Genomic DNA, 19,299 nt, shown 5'->3' with positions numbered 1-19,299 from the left:
ATCACAATCTGATTTTACAAATGTGTAGAGCTTTGATAAAAAAAACGTTGGAATCATTAGTAATATTAATAATATTTAGTTTTATTCCTAAAAATAATAGTTTTGTTCATAACAGCTACACACTGTTGTATGTTGTATGAGAATCATTGTGATTAGATGTGTACGGTCATCCTGTATAGTTCATATGTAAGCATAATCACCTATGAGTATTAACAATATTTGCATTGAACAGCACAGTTCAAATAAAACAAATGTTACTTTATATAATCTCATAAACATTGACAAATTAAGATGATTTGAATTTAAATGCAATCGGGCTGGAAATATGAAAACAGCATGTTAACTTTTCCTATTCCTCAAGTACTACAGTTGAGAGCTGTGTCTGTGGGGGAAACTGTGTGAGCAGTTAAGAGGATAAAGAATGTTCTTTTATTGTTGATAGCAAACCTTCTTACCAACTATGCCTGATATTCAACGTAACAAGTTAGAATTGGGAGCTGGAGGTGAAGGAAAGTTGTGGAGTAAGTCTGTGATTTTATTGACCAAAATTATACGCTTAGTTCAAATTCTTTACACACACACACATACACATTTTAATTTTGTACTTTCCTTACATTTTGTATTCAGAGTGCAAATGTGGACAACCAGTTGTGCTTGAAGATGTAAGCATAAGATTCCTACCTCTCTAAATCAATAAGAGTCGTGTATTTCCTTTGATTGTATTGACTGAATGTTACCCTAACAGTGTGGGAGACCATGGGTCACAGCAAAATGTCCAAACTGTAATGGGGAAATTGGTGGTGCATCACATAGACCAGTGGAAGGCTTTAAAGAGTAAGTATCATCTACTTACGGACATTGTTAGGCAGGTTATCACTGGAACCAGGTACCATTTGGCATTCTGTCTGTCTGTATGTGTGTGTTTGTATACAATATGATATAAAATTTAATGAAAAAAATGATTACCAGAACTAAGGAGGATAGGAAGCAACGTTTCCCTCTTTACTTGACAGGGCAAGAGCTAATCGTGGTTCAAAATACCTGGGCCACATCATCAGGGATGATTTCTGTGACGATGATAACATACAAAACCAGTGCTGTAAATGATATGGACAAGCAAATATGCTGGCACGCAAATTGCACTGAAGAATACAGAACAGCTCTTTTTAGAGCATACTGTACTCGACTTTATACTGTACAGCTCACCTATGGTGCAGCTACAGTAAAGCAAAAGATAAACTAGATGTACCGCAGAGCGGTACAAAATATGACCGCCGCCCAGTCCAGCACATTTTTTCCACAAAAATAAGTCACGCTTGTCAAATTGTGTTCATTTCCTACTTTGTTCCTTTTTTGTGTGTTTGTAATTGAGTGTTTGCAGAGTGTGTGGTTGTTTTTGTGTGTATGTGTATGTGTTTTGTGTGTGTTTTGTGTGTGTGTGTGTGTGTGTTTGTGTATGTACTGTATGTGTGTTTGTATGTGTGGGTGCATGTGTGTGAGGGTGTGTGTGTGTATGTGTGTTTATGTGTTTGTGTGCGTGTTTGTGTGTGTCGTGTGTATGCATGTATGTGTGTGTGCATGTGTAGTGTGTGTGTGTTTACGTGTCTATGTGTGTGTGTGTTTTTATGTTTGTGTGTACAGTGGGTCCCAGTTAAGTTTGGACGGGTTCCTTCAGGAATCACGCACCCCATTTTCTCAGCAGAAATGGCACAAACTGCAGTTGACACAAACAACCACAAGGTGTCACTTTGGAGTTCTGACACTACTATTTTTGATGCGACTTGACTTACTGCTTCCATGATGCAGTTTCCAAGTCAGTAGAACAATCAGAGAAAGCTGAACCATTACCAAACATATATGATAATACAATAGCGTGAGTTTATATATCTTATACCCTATTTGTCACGGTTACTTATAGATTTGATAGTGTAACGATAAGCGCATGAGACTTTCAGCGGGGGCACGGGAACTTAAATTGATCACGGTAGTTTAAGCTTACACTTGACAAAACATTTTAATATGAAAATGTAGATGCAATTGTTGTAAGATGGTGCAGCTCCTTTAAGAAAGCATCGTGCGCAGGGATGGAGAAAGAGAAAGCGAGAGGGGATGTGTGTTAGAACTAGATGCGTGTGGAAAAAGTAGACGTGCTGTTGAGACTGGAGCGAGTCATATTCAAAATAATGCAAAAAATAAATCCGCAGATAAAACCAATTATCCTCATTCATTGCAACCGCAGCATGCCTGCTTGCCGACGTTCAAACGAAAAAGATATCAAAGCACCTTTTGCGTTTGAATGTAGCACGATGTTTTTTAAAACAGCTAGACAAATGATTTAGCTAATTGATTATAGCCTATACACCAGCAATTGTTGAACATTTACCTGTACAAGTACATTGACAGTAGCCCAGCCTAACAAGCATGTTGCATGTTGTAGGCCTACTGGAGAAATTTCACTTATATTGCAACCGCAACATGCCTGCTTGCCGACGTTCAAACGACAACGAAAAAGATATCAAAGCAACAAGAGGGTTGAGTCTGAATGACACAACTCATATTGCTCCTCATAACCGTCTATAAAAAAGTGTTTGTGTGTGTGTGTGTGTGCATGTGTGTGTGTCTCTTTATGTATGTGTACATAAATAAAGCAAATCAGGGAACCACCTACACCTACTACTTGCGATAAGTGCCATGGGATCTTTAACAACCATGGTGAGTCAGGACCTCAATTTAACATTCATGCAAAGGAAAACATCTCCTGCAGTACAGTGTTCCCGTCACTGCAATATGACATTGGGATTGATATTTGTTTGGCTTTTGGCCACAGGGAAGAGTGCCACCTACTGGCCAGCCACCAACACCACTTCCAGCAGGAACCTACTCTTCCAAGGAGGTTTCTTAGGAGTACTAACTAAGCCTGCTTAGCTTCAGTAATTCAGCAAAGTCAGGGTATCTGCTGAACTGGCTGCTGGCTAAAAACAAAAGTGAAAGGCATATATGATTCTAACTGTCTCACTGAATTGCATTATGCACACTCAATTCTCAGTCTCACTGGTATCTGCTAGACAACAAGTACCAAAACATGATTAGTTCATAGATTACACATGTAAAATACATTTTTATACAACCCCACCCCCATCTTGCCTGTTCATAATTCAGAGAAATTCTTGAATTGTGTGCATGTGTGCGTGTACATGTTTATGTTTATGTGTGTGTGTCAGAGTTTCCGCTAGAAAAAAATGGTGCCGGTCAAAGTGACCGGCAGAGGTTTCGTTTTCCAGACATTTTGATGATATGCCGGTCAAATATCCTATTATCCCTTCTTAATTAGTCAAATTGAGGAAAACTGGAGACAGGCTATGTAGCTTAAAGAATGACATAATCAGGCTGTATAGAATGCAACATGTTCATTAGCCTAACTTAAAGATCTAGCCAGTATATTTTCATGGACAGCAAGAGTGCGCTTCGTTCGTTGTTTTAAAAAGGCTAGCCTACGTTGTTTGTTGCTGCTACCCACGTTATCTCCAGTGATGACTGTTTAACTTACACTGATGCGCACACACAAGAATGAGCGCTCACACCACTACCCCCTAATGCTATGCCTCTTTATTTGATAACAATACATTAAGAAATGTTTCCTATTCTGGGAAATGTTTAGTTTATTTTTCTTTCGGCCGCGGTTCAATGATACCGTTTAATTGTGCCAGAAATGTTCCGCGGACCAGTAATCGCCTCGTCGAGGAGGCCCTGCAGATCATAGACAGAGAACGCATAGGCCTACTGTATGCTTTGGGTAAAGAACACTTTGCATGTCCAGTGTACACGGAGAATGACAGTAAGCGCTTTCAGATATACGTGTAAGACCGGAGGTTCTGCCGATGTTAAACGGTGGGGCCGTATATCTGAACGACATAACCGGTCATGTGGAAGTCCGAATTCACCCGGTGTTTATACTACTCCCCCCCTAGTATTTCCTCCGGACATTATGTAAATGTGCTGTGTCTGAATGAAGCGTAGAACATGCGGTTAAGATCACACCTAGGGAGAGGGCGTGTTGGTGACGTTTCTTTCGTGCGTCCATGTGGTTAGATCTGACTTAAATGCCAGTGTTATGATGGAGTGGCATAATGCTGTCCAGAAAATATCCGACCTGGAAAGATGCAGACATTACGGAGCTACTGTCCATGAGGGCATACAACATTTTGATAGAACACATGAAGGGAACGGCAAGAGACGTTGTAGCCTACAACTGCATGGCAAGGCCAAACGAATTCAAAAGACTGAATCACCAAGCAGAAGGCGCTGAAAAGGCAGTAGCCTACAGCGACGTCGTTGACGACAATAACAGGAGTATTTAATAAATTGTTAGCCAACACGGTTTTCTGTTCATTGATACCTCGCAGAGCTCGCTGATATTTGTTGAGCATATATGCCTAGAGAAAATGAAAACGAAGAAAAGCCAACTTTGTTACAAGCTCCTTATGTAAAAGCAATAGACACATGGGGAGAGGATGCTTTTGGAAAAAATAAACCATGAAAAAACGAACAACTTCACTGATATGTTAGTATTTTGTTTATTGCTTAAAAACGTTGTAGCCTATGATGGCCTTGCAGTCTTGAGTTAGCCTACTGAATTGGCTGGTAGCCTACCATAAAGTTTGTGCATGCTCTCTCTCCAAAGCAAACCAGATGTGGGGTTCTATAGCCAAGTAATTCTGGTACATAACGTTGAAAACAGATAAATGTGTTTATTCGAAGCACAAATACTGTTTGCTTACTTGACTAGCCTACTTCAAGTATTAGCCTACGCACAATAGATTTGTCTTCTTTAGCCTACATAATGCATAGGCTACACGTTGTAAACAAAAAGCAGCTGTGACAGGCAGCGGCCGCATATATTCTGCGTCATATCTCGCATCTTGTGAACTCTACAAGCCCCCACCCCTCACTCGACAACCACACAGAGATTCTGTAATGTGCGTGTATGTCGTTCACACATACGTCCGTATAAGGTCAGTATTAGGTCCGCAGGTTAGCATCATATCTGAATCATCCGAAGGGTAGGACCTCCATTTGACAAACCTCCGCATGTACTCCGGAGGTTATATCTGAAAGCGCTTAGTGTCTCGGAGCGGCCGCACCCCCCGCAACTCCACTTCCAATGTCACTGATTCCGACAGATACGCCCGACACTTCTGCTTTTTATCTGGTGGTGGTGGAGTTGACCGGACATCTGAGGCTTCTGACGTTACCAATTTATCATCATCCATCGCGTCTGGCCTCTGAAAAAACTTTTAAGGCTAGTCTGCCTGGGCCTGGCCATGTTTGAATCGCCTCACTCATGTTCGTTGTTTAACATGGACGTTTTAAGCGAGCGCTTCCTATTTGAAATGCAGCATAGGCTATGCGTGTTGTTTAATAGCTTACTTTCAAACGGTAGAGCCTGTTCATTTAAAAACATAGCCAGAGGACCTATAATATAGGGTTACATATTAAGGCTTATTCTCAAATTCAGATTGCGTTAGGGGACGGGATTATTAGCCAATTTCAATCGGACAATTTGACCGGAGAGATTTAATTTTGTCGGACATTTCATTTTTTTCCCGGCCAATGTCCGGTAATTACCGGACAACGGAAACCCTGGTGTGTGTGCATGTGCATGCATGCGTACATATGTCTACTGTGTGTGTATGTGTCATACGTATTATTACTGTGAATGTGTGTGTGTGAATATCTGTTTATGCACATGTGTGCATATGAAATGGGTTAAGTTAGTGGTTAAGTTATTGGTTTAACTTAGTGTTAAGTTGGGTTAAGTTAGGGTTAAGTTATTGGGTTAACTTAGTGTAATTGTAAGTGTAATTCCGGATTATTATTATTGTTTATTTACGGTGCAAAAGGGTTCTCCAATGTTTTGTCAGTTAGCCTTTTAAAATGATATCAGATTAGTAAACAGAATGTGCCTATGGAACATTGGATGAATGGTTGCTGATAATGGGCAATATATTATATTATTCCACTGCTTGGTTGAATTTCCCATTGTCCTACGTAATTTAGAACGACCATTAACCGTATGTTATCTGCACACCTATGAAGTAGATCCATTTTTTGGCCGTATCACACTTGTATATTAATTCGCCGAACTCGTTGTGAAGTTTAAATGAACGGTCACGTTGCATCCGAGCTGTAAAATGCATACATTCAGAACATTGCAACATTGTAGCATATGACGGAGGTGGCTTTTAGCTAGATGGATGACAGCAGGCTAAGTAAAATAGCGATGTTTCAAAGCTAAAGTTCATCAGAATCTTGGGATACGCCCGCTTGACAATGGGAGAGATAGAACTAACGACTGGCCTTTGGCCGTAGCAACCATCCATTTAGAACTAGTAACGGCAGTTTGTCCTGTGAGTTGAGAAATTAGTTGATATGTGTCGGAAGAAATTAGTTCTACAAACAAGACAGTTTTAGCGATTAAAACGTTTAAATTGTAACAGGAAATGAACACAACAAACAAAGTTAATGCACTACGAGGTTTAAACGGCCCTCCGCTTCGCGTCGGGGCCGTTTTACAACCTCGACCGTGCATTAACTTCTGTGAACAGACCACCGTGTCGTCCATTATCCCTTACTTAAAGATCAGCCATTTCTTTCTACAACAGTCAATAACCCTTTTGCAATTATGTGAAAACTGCTGCCCTGATTAAAAAAAAACAATGCAACTGATTTCAGCTGGTATTCCTACTAGAATGGAGTGTAATGGAAATTTCTAAGTGACCCTAAACCTTTGCCCAGTAGTGCATTATGCATATGCTTTTTCACACATACATTTTCCTATGGTGGTTAGAGTGACTGATGCTGATCAGATGGGCCATATCCTGGGAGATCCAAGCAGCCGTACATACCCAGGCTGTGAGAGGAGTTTGTCAGGAGCATCGCTGTGCCTTGTTAGAGCACTCCTACACTCCTGCATGCTATGGGCAGCAATAGATGAACCTGAGGTACAGCTTCAATCATATCAAAATGTTATGAATCTGGCACTCCAAAAGTAAATTAAGTCCAGTAAATTAACTCTGTGAGTTCTCTCCTGCTTTAACAGTTCTTTAGAGCTTTAATGAGTCATATCATAGAGCTTCAAATTTCTTGTCAGTTTTGTATTGTTCTATTGTCTTTTAATAGCTTCATTGTACATTTCTAGAGAAATGAACTGTTTTCACGTCTTAATCTTTGGCAGACCCTGATTACCGCTCTGAAAATGTTTTATGTAACTGATGAACTGATATAGTGTTTTAATTTGTCTACAGGGCGTTAAGGAGCTCATCTCTAAACCAGACTGCATTGTTGGGGGTTATCTGTGTGATCATCTTCAGAAGGACATTGAGTTGCTTGCTAGTGTCCTGGGAAAAAGTACAGAGGATGCTGAAATTGCAGTCCACATGTTTTTGAGATACCTCATGGAAAGTCCCTCAGGTATTACACTGTTTAAAAAACACAATAACAGGAATTTGCTTTGTTTTCCCCCAAAAGATATATACAAAAAAGTGGGTGTGTTCAAAGCTCTGGTTCAAAGTTGCAAACATAGGCGAACGTTCGTGATCGATTTGAAACATGTTTCAGTTTGCCTTGAACAGAGGCGAACATTCGTGGTCTGTTTCTGCATTAATTAAACACCACTTTTCCATCAGAAACATATTTGTAAAAAGTATAGCTAGTGTGATATAACACTTCGGAATATAGAATCAACATAAACAATGTCATCAGCGGTATAAGAAAAGTAGTGTACAGTAGCTCAATAAGTAGCGATGCACTCTCTAATGCAGGAGACCGGGGTTTGATTCCTGCTCACTGCAACAATTTTGAAGGTGCATTTCTCACAGCTAAACCAAGCTAGATAGAGAGATAGAAGGTTGGGCTTGTGGAACTATAGGCTACATGGTCCTCGCTTTAGATTGGGGTGCTGCAAAATTTACTACAAATAGGTAAGAAAGGTCTTATAAGCGTATTAGTTATCCACCTCTTTGTGTTATACACCATTAACAAGCATTAACAAGCTGCTTGTTAACACTTGTTAACAAATATGCTTGTAAGTAACTTAAAAGGCTGCTTATACAAGCTGCATGTTAACAGTTAGTTAATATTATTAAAGGATAACAACAGTTAACTAACTGTTAGTAATGAATTGTTAACTGCTTATTATGCACTGTTAATACCTAATAAGAACATGTTATTCTAAAGCGTTACCGACTGTTCTTATGTTTCTTAGTCATGGTTGTGTTTTGGGCATCACATTCATTAAACCAATGACTTTGACATCTGCCATTCACTTTCAGAGCAAGAATCGCAAAAACAGACAGCATGTTGGTATTTTGAAAATGAGTGAGAAGGAATCTGCTTGCATGCAAGAGCTTGTATATGCAACAGCAGAATTCCACTACAGCTTGCTTTGCTAAAACAGCTTTATTTGCTAGAACTCGTTTACTTTCTCTGTTAACTGGTAAGGGAATATAATCGACAACAAATCGGAAAAAAAGCTAAGTTGTAGCCAGATAGCTCGCTATATAACTGTGTAGCCTGACTACATTATGCTAATGTTTACTTGAATTTTAAAAGCCATTTAACTCATTGAATGCCAAGCTGTTTTCGGAAGCTTTGTCCTAGAGTGCCAGCAATCTAGACCATTGTTGATGATTTTTGTACAGCCACAGCATATTCTGTGTTATAGCTATGAACACATACAATGGCTCGTTTAAAAGGTGAGACTTTAAGCTCTCAGTGGGTGCAAACCGTGTATTTCTAGACGCCTCTGTTCCTGAGAAATCCCAAGCTAAACAGTGGCTAGTTTTCATTTCATTTTTTCTAGAAATGGAGATATAACGTCTTTCATGAAATATGAAGTGTTGCCTGTAAACTTTCCGGGAAGTGATCAGCGAGACCTGGCGAGACTGCCACCTAGTGATAGACCCACGAAAATGGCCTGGTTTTGAGATGACGTGCACGCGTCACTGATTCGACCCAAAGCGGCAACCGAGTTATGATAAAATGTCCAGATAAAATGTCCAGATTGTGCGTTTTCATGAGTTTTTGATCGTCATATATTTCATTTCCATTCATCACAGAGTTCAAAATCACATATAAGGTGTGTTAGAGTGTCTAGTTTCGTAATTTAAAAAAAAAGCTAAAAACGTAATATTACGTTTTTGGCACTCAACGCATGGGAAGGAAAAACGTAATATTAAGTTTCTGGCACTCAATGAGTAAATAGTCTTCCCCACCAGGGGAGATTTAAAATAAAACAGGAAGGCAGATGAACATATAAAATAGTCACAGAGAAATATCTAGTAGACTACCAAATAGCCTATTTAAACTGGTAAAATGTAGCTAAGCCAGCTGCCATGTTTCAGAACTCTAACGTATACTGTTTGGTCTATTCTGGGTTTTGGGTTCATTTTTGCCCTCAAAGAACAATATAGTACCTTAATAATAATAATAATAATAATAATAATTTAATAATTGGCCATTTTTTATCAGAGCTTCCCCTATTCCAAAGAGCAGCAACCGCCCTGCTTGCGCTGGATGCACGATAGGGCCCTATTTTATTTTCCCATAGGAAAAATTGCAAGTACCAGGATCTTCTATCATAAATCAGAAAATACTACTAGGGAAAAAAACAACTTTAAAGGATATGGGTCTATTGTGTAATGTGGTATGCACAACACAACACGTTACTCTAAAGACGATCCACGTCATGTTTATATACTGTAAATGAGCAAATATCCGCATTTTAAGCTTTTTCTTATTGCATGAGAACAGCAGCATAGTAGCTGTGCATTCTACGTTGTGGGAACAAATTAGTGCCCACAAACAGACATCATGTTAAAGTATAGTATAATATAGTAAAGTTTTATCAATATTTTCCACTTTCTATGAACATTTTCTATGAGCCCAGGATCTATAAGATATTGGTTGCAGCATCCGTAACATATTCGAGTCAGGTGTATGTATTGTTTTTCCTTTATCCAGTTTTGCATCCTTTGTCTCCACTGTATTTTTTTCCTTTGTCACTTGAAATATATGACTAAACTTTTTTCTCATCATTTCAGTTGGCCCTGGCTTTGATATTCACAAAACTGATGCAAGAGAGAAGAGAGATCAATGGGAAAACCATATGCAAACAAAGACAAGGGCTTTCTTTTTGGTAATTAAAAAAATCAGCTATGGATTGTATTAGTTCCTACATGAAATGCAGTCTGCAGTGTCTGTTAGTTTGCAGCAAGTTGTAAATGTAAACATGAAATGTAAGAAAATATTGAAGAAAACAAAAACCTAAATATTTCATTTTTCAATACAGGAATTTGATCAAAACCTCTCAAAGATGCACAATGATATTCTGCTCAATAATGAAGGAGACATATTAGTAAATATTCTGTACAGCAAAACACCACAGCTGACAGATCTGCCAACCAAAGGCATATTCAACCTCCCGCTCATGTGGAGATATGAGCAGAGAATGACCATTCAACGCCTCACTCACTTGGTGGAACTGGGAGATGGAAATGAAGAGTATCCCGTTCTTTTAGAACTTCTCAGAAAAGTAGGCAGCTCTAAAACATATACCTCTCTTTGTTTTAATGCTGTCAGATGTAGGTTCCAGTGAGTTTAGAACAGCTAGAATATGTTAAAATACTGGTTGGTTTAGAATGCATTATGAGTTACAATTTTACTGTACACACATACCAGATATTTGTTACCATGTGTGAGGACAATATATAAAGTGCAAATTGAACTAAAATATTTGTATGTATTGTTCACAGCATGGCGACATTCAGCACATCAGACATTTACCTCAGATCCTGAGTCTTCAGCTGAAACTCATGCTCCACTTTCGCTATACTGATTTAGTCGACCTGAAAGACTTGTCAGTGGAAGAGTTCCTGACAAAAGCCCCACCAGGTATAAAAGACACATGTGTTAGGAACAAGCTTGGCAACGAACAAGCTTGGCAACATCAATACATAGGCCTATAAGCCTAAAACTAGAGTTCAGTGGGATTAATTGCCTAAATAACACAGGTTTAGCATCCAAGTTTTACTTCAGCCTTACTTCAAGCATAGGCTATTCAAATTGCTCAGGTTTTTCTTTGCTCTCCGTAGCACACTCATGTTTCCGCGAAATGTGTCTTCTTAAATTCCAAAATAAATCTCACAGGAACAGTGTCACCACATAGTTGTTCTTGCTCTAGCATTGTTAGTATCTAGTTGTTTTGTAGGAATAGTACGCTTGTAAGCCCTATGACTTTCAGTTTCCTTTCTAAAATATTTAGCGACTTCATCCCCAACGAACTTACTGTAACGTCGGCACGCTGGACTATGTGCTACGGACTCTGGGACAATGCATTCTGGGATACGGGGGAGATCTCTGGGGGTTGTTTGTGTGTGTTAATGCCTTTATGGTAACACTTTATTTTAATGTGTCGCTGTTACAGTGTACCTACCTAATTAGGTACAGTGGTATAACCTGTGTAACAACATGTACTATCAGATACTATCATTGTACTTCCATTATGTATGTGTGGGTACCTACATATAGTTGTTACATTGTAATACTGAGTGCTTTTACAAAACGTTGCCAATTTGCCTAAATTTTCATCAGAGGCAAAGAGCTGACCTGAGACCTGCTGGATGGGGTAAATCTGGTCATGATAGATTTGATAGACAAACCATTCTTAGCTCCAGTCAAGGCCTCATTGTCTTCAGTGTATATGTAAAAGCTGTGCTGCTACAACCTTGTTACTCTTTGATATAGTGGAATAAACCTATTAAGTGTACCAGTTAATTACTTACATGTACATATGACATGTATGTTGTGTCTTCGATGTCTTGGAACAGGTCTACTAATTCACATCTACTGTGTGGTGTAACAGCAGACACGTTTCAACACATCAATTTCAGGATGCATGATATCATTGACAGGATGTATATAATATGTACATGTAAGTACTTAACTGGTACACTTTATTTTAATGGGTTTATTCCACTGTATCAAAAGAGTAATAAATGTGTACCAACACAGTTGATACATGTACTACGGTATGTAGGGCAATGGCAGACATGTTCCAAAACAACAATGACACTACATACATGTAATATGTAATTGTAAGTACTTAACTGGTACACTTCATTTTAATGGGTTTATGCCACTGTATCAAAGAGCAATAAGTGTGTACCAACACAGTTGATATATGTACTATGTAGTGAATTAGTAGACCTGTTCCAAGACATTGAAGACATAACATACATGTCATATGTACATGTAAGTAATTAACTGGTACACTTAATAGGTTTATTCCACTGTATCAAAGAGTAACAAGGTTGTAGCAGCACAGCTGTTACATGTACACTGAAGACAATGAGGCCTTGACTGGAGCTAAGAATGGTTTGTATATCAAATCTATCATGACCAGATTTACCCCATCCAGCAGGTCTCAGGTCAGCTCTTTGCCTCTGATGAAAATTTAGGCAAATTGGCAAAGTTTTGTAAAAGCACTCAGTATTACAATGTAACAACTATATGTAGGTACCCACAAATACATAATGCAAGTACAATGATAGTACCTTATAGTACATGTTGTTACACAGGTTGTACCACTGTACCTAATTAGGTAGGTACACTGTAACAGCGACACATTAAAATAAAGTGTTACCGCCTTTATTTACTGTTTTAATGTCTGTGATTTAGTGTAGCGTGTTACCCTTTTAGGTCTTCCTCGTGTGTGATCCTTTTTGTGTGGGGGGGCTGCGCCCACCCCTGTATGTGTAGTGTGTGTATGTCTTTGACTTGCCTAGTGTGTATTCGTAGTCTTCGTGAGCTGCGTTCCTACCCCTGTTTCTGAATGCTAGCCCAAGCTCTGGCTAAGCCTATTCCGTTACATTACTATGGCCAATATCGTTGTTCGAAAATGCAACAATCCTGGTTACATTGTAAAGACAGGAAGTCTGGGTGGATTCGGGCATGCCTCAGACTTGTGGTGTGAGCGGTATCGGAGCGAAATTGAAGCGTAACGAAGCGGCCGCTCCGGCCTTGAAATTAATAAGTGCTCCGCGCTCTACCAAAATTCCATCCGCTCCGATCCTCGCTCGCTCGCGCTCCGCTCACTAGCTCTGGTAAGTGCAATGCCAAGTTTTAGGTTGTTTGGATAAGAAATGCAAAATATATAGTTAAATATCGGTAAAAGAAGCACTAGCCGCTCTAGCCACTGTAGCCACTCCCTCTCTCACACAGCACAGTGCAATACTGAAGCAGTGCACATGGTGGGAAGTCAAGCGAGTGCTGCTCTATAGAACAGGCTAAGGTGTTTGGATGATTATCATCACCTCAATAATATAAAGACCACCACTGGTGCGGTTTGCTTGCAAAGAATTATTCTGCGGATTTTGCAACAACACGCCAACCTTCACAAGTATTATATTTGGGGGCAGCCGTGGCCTACTGGTTAGCCCTTCGGACCTGTAACCGGAGGGTTGCCGGTTCGAACCCCGACCAGTAGGCACGGCTGAAGTGCCCTTGAGCAAGGCACCTAACCCCTCACTGCTCCCCGAGCGCCGCTGCTGCAGGCAGCTCACTGCGCCGGGATTAGTGTGTGCTTCACCTCACTGCAGAGACCAATTGTGTGTACACTGTGTGCTGTGTGTGTTTCACTAATTCACGGATTGGGATAAATGCAGAGACCAAATTTCCCTCACGGGATCAAAAGAGGATGTTTGTTAATACTTAAAAATAACATTTGCTAAATGAAACTTACATTTTTCAGTAGCCATAGGTGTGTAGATTTGAACAAAATCTAGATAGATAGATAGATAGATACTTTATTGATCCCCGGGGGAAATTCAAGGGCTCAGCAGCATACATACAACACAAACACATTCTTTAACAGCAGAAAGAGTAATTAAAGTATATAATATAAAAACACAACTAAGCAGTAAGGACAGTAGAAGATAAAGAATATGCTAAATATACTAAAATACAAATTATACTAACACTTAATACAATATATAAAAATATACTAAAATACAAATTACAAAAATACAAATTATACTAACACTTAATCTAAATCAATTCTAAAAACGGTATCCACATAGTGGTGATTAATAAATCAGAGGCGCTTGCAATGACTGAGGCAGGGACTGAGCCTGTGATTCTCTGTGCATAGTAAGGTATGGTAAGGTGCTCTAAGGTGCTCTGTGTGAATGAGTGTCATGGTGGTAGTGCAATGGTGATAGTGGTCATGGTGATAGTGCAAATGAGTAAGTCAACAGTGCAACAATGCAGAAATAAAGTAAAGTAAAGTCTATATATCTATATATTTAACTATTTAAGAAAATGTATAAGTGTGGCCACAGTTCGGCTGTGGCATGGAGGGGGGGGTTATGCATATGTGCTAATGTGCTAATATAGCACGCAAACAGTGAGGCAGAAAGACAGTGGTACAAGTGGCTAGTGGACAGACAGTACCAAACATGGAGGGGGTGAAGAGGCAGACAGACTATGCAGAGAAGTCTATCTCTCCTCTTCCCTTAAGTGAGGCATTGAACAGTTCAATGGCCCTGGGGACAAATGACTTTCTCAGTCTGTCAGTTGTGCAAGGCAGTGAGCGAAGTCTCCAGCTGATCAGGCTCTTCTGCTTAACAATAGTGCTGTGGAGTGGGTGACACTCATTGTCCAAGATGTTGATCAGTTTGTTCAGGGTCCAAATCTAGTTTGGTTCTTACCGGGGCTTTTACTGCCTGAAATATCCGATTTTGTTTACCACGCTCTGAGTTTAGTGCTGGGCTGGTGGGTACTTATTCCCAACCTTTTTCACGGCACATCAACGGTTAGCCCGAGAATTCTGGTTGTCGCAATTAAAAATTCCACTGGAGTTCCAAGCGGATTTGTACATGCAGTTTATTTAGATAAACTTATGGTGTTGGTGCTTGCGTTTCTTTAGGAATCCGCCGTCTTGGTTTGTATAGAAATTAATATTAAGTGACACATACACGTAAGAGGTTGGACATACGTGACGGTTGGTAATATGTGACGTTGCTATATATTTGCAGTGGCTAACGACGTAAAGAATGGTATGTTACTGTCTTTGGACATTGAATAAACAAACGACAATTCCGACTGCACAGTCCTGAATCGAAACAAGCGATAATTCGACTGCTGTCTACCAAATTTAAAAACAGTTTCAGAATGCCATTCATAAAAAGCATGACCAAGGGCAGACACAGATTGGCAGAGTGTGTCATCACTTATACTAGAGACTGTTTTTGTAGTTACAATGGTGGAAATTTCATATGACCATGGATCAATCAACAAAATGGTGTTTGTCTTCTGTATCAAGTTATGCAATTAGGCTAAACATAGCCTTAACGCAAAACAACTGTCAGACTTATGTCATTTTTATCTGTAAAACACCAGTCAAATGCAGCCATGCTTAAATTCTGCTCAGGCTACTGCATGTTTATTATAATATTATATAACAGTATTTACTATTCATAATTGGTTATTGCATTATTGGATATCCCTATCATCCTATTTTTAGAGGGGGCCTACCTGTGGGCTACGGCTTTTCTACAGGCACTGCACTAGTAATAATAATAATAATAATAATAATAATAACAACAACAACTTAGTTTTATATAGCGCCTTTCAAGATACTCAAGGTCACTTAACAAAAAAGGAGGGATAGGGGAGGAGGGTTAGAGGCCAAAGGCCAAAAGAGGGATAGATTGTTCCATAGAGTGGGAGGAGACACAGCAACACAGAAGGCTCTGCCCCCAAAGGTCCGAAGTCTAGTGCGGGGATGGCAAACTGATCCTTGTCAGAGGACAACAGAGGCTGTGACTTAATGTAAGGGTGAAGGAGATCAGTAAAATACTGAGGTCAAAGTACATGGATGGATTTGTAGGTAAGGAGAAGAATTTTAAAGGTGATGCGTGACTTGACTGGCAGCCAGTGATGCTGGATGAGGATGGGGGTGACATGCTGCCAAGGTTTTGTGCGTGTTAGGACCCTGGCAGCTGAGTTCTGGACATATTGTACACAGTGTGGTGCCCCAGGGTGACCACATCTAAATGATCCCCTCCTGCCACATCATACAGTCTGTGTATGAAAGGTGCTATACAAATAAAGCTTGTTATTATTGTAAAAATTATATTAGTTATATTAGTTTAAACTATAACAGTAAATGAACACAATGCCAGAGGCAACGGTGGTATAAGCGAGATAATTGACTCCACGGCGTTTAGTTCACAAAAAGTAATGCACATTCTAGGTGTAATGGCTGTATTTCTGTGAACCAAATGCCGTGTTGTCCATTATCCCTTACTTCAGTGTTTTTCAACCTTTTTTGAGCCACAGTACATTTTTTACATTAAAACATTGCTGGGGGCAAACACCTTAGGCTACTGGACAACACTTGCTGACAATCAGAGACACCTGTCTGATTTCCAATCAGAGACCTGTTTCTCCATTGACCTCCGGTGATTGTTTCCCCCACCATGATGGTAGCGCTATTTATGTACGTTCTTTTCTGGAGCCTAATATCTACTTTTCACTTAGCAAGTCACTACATTGCAGGCACAGGTGCTCAACAATGACATAGCCTACTATTTGCAACAACTTAATAATACTGTACATGTTTTTGGACCGATTAAGTGAAATTGGACAATTTCCGACGGCACACCAGATGATCTCTCACGGCACACTGGTGTGCTGCAGAACAGTGGTTGAACACTGCCTTACTTAATACAGACGTTATTGAGCACTGATACATACACATATTAGTTATATATTAATGGCTAACATGTGTTTGCCAGTGGTGGACGAAGTACACAAATCCTGTACTTGAGTGAAAGTAGAGATACACATGGTCAAATGTTACTCCAGTAAAAGTAAAAAGTCCTCCTTTTACATTTCTACTTGAGTGGAAGTACAAAAGTACTTGCCTTCAAATGTACTTAAGTATCGAAAGTAAAAAGTCCTGAAATGTATTATGACTAATACAGTTGCATTTACTATTGTTGAAATGATTCGGCACAGACATAGGCATTCATTGAGCCTTTCTCCTCCATTCAAGGACAAAATCAGCTAATAATTGTAGAAAGAACTAAAAACAAACTAATGTGATATCGTATCTTAGATACTTCAAAGTAACCACATTTTTCTTTGTTGAATGCTTTACACTTTCGGACTAAATCAAGATGTTCCCTTTTGTGTTTGATAGTGTCAGATTGTCTATCATTGTCTATCATTTGCTCGATGGCGTCAAGAGGCTAGTTATGGTAACATCAATATTGTGAAAAGGGGTCAACAAGGTACAGTAAATAGTGGATATAACAATAACATAGGTTAGGCAACACCATTTTACAGTCTTTTTTCCAAAAGGAACTTCAGCTGTACTTCAGCTGTCACAAAATGTAGTGGAGTGAAAAGTAAGATATTTGGCCTCGAAATGTACTGGAGTAAAAGTAAAAAGTTTAACAAAATGGAAATACTGAAGTAAAGTACAGATACATGAAAAAGCGACTTAAGTACAGTAATTGAGTAAATATACTCAAGTAATGTCCACCACTGGTGTTTGCTAAAATAAACTGTTACAGATTTTTTTCTAGTAATGATTTCATATCTATTTTCTAGCTGAGAGCCTCCTACTAGAAGAGGGTTTTAAGAAGCTGATGAGTGTGTGGAAACATGTGAAGGACTTGCCATGTAAGCATTTTTGACCATTTGGTCATAAAATTCAACATAGGAAAAGTCATTTTTGAGGAAAAACTAAATAATATATGCGCATAATAACATGAATGTGTTTGTTTTATAGATCTTGAGATTTCACCTGACTTGAGACAGAAGGAGGAAGACAGCATAAAGATTCCTGATTTTTTGCCTAGAGAAAACTCTTTAACTCAAATAATCACAAAATATCTTGCCAAAATGCAGAATGACTGCATTAATAGCACCAAGATGAAAGAAAGCGGGTAGGCCTCCTACAGTATGGCAACTTAATTACTGTGCTTGAAATTACAATCACAATGGCTTATATATGTTCTAAAAACATAGAACATACTTTTGTACAGTAGCTCTAAATAATGTGATCTGCAAGTTAATTTAGCAAAAATAACTCATCTGATTATTGTTTGCAGGGCCTAAAGTTCTCTGGCACTGTGCCTGATTTTTTTTTTATCTGGAACATCCGGGGTGTTTTCAAATAGATATCCAGCAGCTAATGCAGCCAGGCAGCTACAGAACTGCACTCTGGGGGCATGTGTGTGAGCTCCCATTTACCATTTACATGCCCATAGAGTGTAGCGCAGTATTCATTATGACCTCGACAAGCAGAGATCTATGTAAAAACTCGCCGGAATTCTCCTTTAAGTTGAAAATAGCTTATATACTGTATAACAGCAAATATAAAATATCTTATATGTACTGTAAATTCAGGCAAAAAATATTATTCCCTTGCTTTAAAGGTGCAGACAGCTATTGTGCAGTAAATTGTGTTTGTTTGTGTGTATGTTTATGTTTAAATTTATCAACTGACGCTTTTGTTCAAAACACTGTACATCATATTTTAACCATGGACCAAACAAAACACGCCAGAGAGATAGCTCACCCCTCTCTTCAGTATTCCCAGAGAAACTCCACATAGGGTTTCGTTTGTTTGGGGGATAGCCTGCCCCCACTTTGTTTGCCTCCTGTTTTGGAAGCCTGGATTTTTATAGTGTACTCACAGAATGGGCAGCTACTGTAACAGTCGTGAGGAAATTATTGCTGAATGTGAAGATGTTATGGGCTTCAAATCACGTATGATCGCTGACTGCACCTTTAATTCCTGTGTTGGGTAAAGGATGATGATATCCAAAGAATCTTTTTAACTTTTGTGATCCTTGAGTAAGTCAGCAACTTGACATTCTTATCTTATTAGTATTATATATAGGTATTATATATAGGCACATTATTCTAACTCTATGTATGTATGTGTTTTAAATGTTTTCATCTTCAAATATTAAATATTGGATACATGCAGAACAATGAATGCTGAAGACCTCAAACACTCCCATGTAATCACATGTGACTTGGAGGAGGATTTTCTCCCAATGGCCATTACCAACTTTGGATACATTGTGAATGAGGACGGCACAGAGACCACCAACTACAATTTCAAAACCCTGGAGAATCAGTTGATCAGTCGCTTCATCAGTGAGAAGCCACTCATTGACATCTCTGTACGTATCAAATAAGTTTTCTCTAGAGAATGTATTC

At 39.2% G+C, this 19,299-nt stretch overlaps 1 protein-coding gene across 1 annotated transcript in view; it reads left to right on the top strand.

The window, feature by feature from the left end:
- LOC143099421 (E3 ubiquitin-protein ligase rnf213-alpha-like) overlaps nt 1-19,299 on the top strand; it is a 351,714-nt gene that overhangs the window by 323,811 nt on the left and 8,604 nt on the right. The window contains exons 52-62 of the mRNA XM_076262416.1: nt 443-521; nt 628-662; nt 746-834; nt 6,848-7,001; nt 7,305-7,470; nt 10,101-10,195; nt 10,349-10,591; nt 10,812-10,950; nt 17,677-17,748; nt 17,858-18,014; nt 19,064-19,262. Of these exons, the coding sequence (XP_076118531.1) occupies nt 443-521; nt 628-662; nt 746-834; nt 6,848-7,001; nt 7,305-7,470; nt 10,101-10,195; nt 10,349-10,591; nt 10,812-10,950; nt 17,677-17,748; nt 17,858-18,014; nt 19,064-19,262 (1,428 nt within the window). The remainder of the gene's footprint in view (nt 1-442; nt 522-627; nt 663-745; nt 835-6,847; nt 7,002-7,304; nt 7,471-10,100; nt 10,196-10,348; nt 10,592-10,811; nt 10,951-17,676; nt 17,749-17,857; nt 18,015-19,063; nt 19,263-19,299) is intronic.

Source organism: Alosa pseudoharengus, unplaced genomic scaffold (genome assembly GCF_046254945.1).
Source record: "Alosa pseudoharengus isolate Yale_2024_CS ecotype anadromous, Long Island Sound unplaced genomic scaffold, YU_APseudo_1.1 YU_APseudo_1.1_scf_28, whole genome shotgun sequence".
NCBI lineage: Eukaryota > Metazoa > Chordata > Actinopteri > Clupeiformes > Clupeidae > Alosa > Alosa pseudoharengus.
This window is presented reverse-complemented; position numbering and strand designations above follow the sequence as displayed.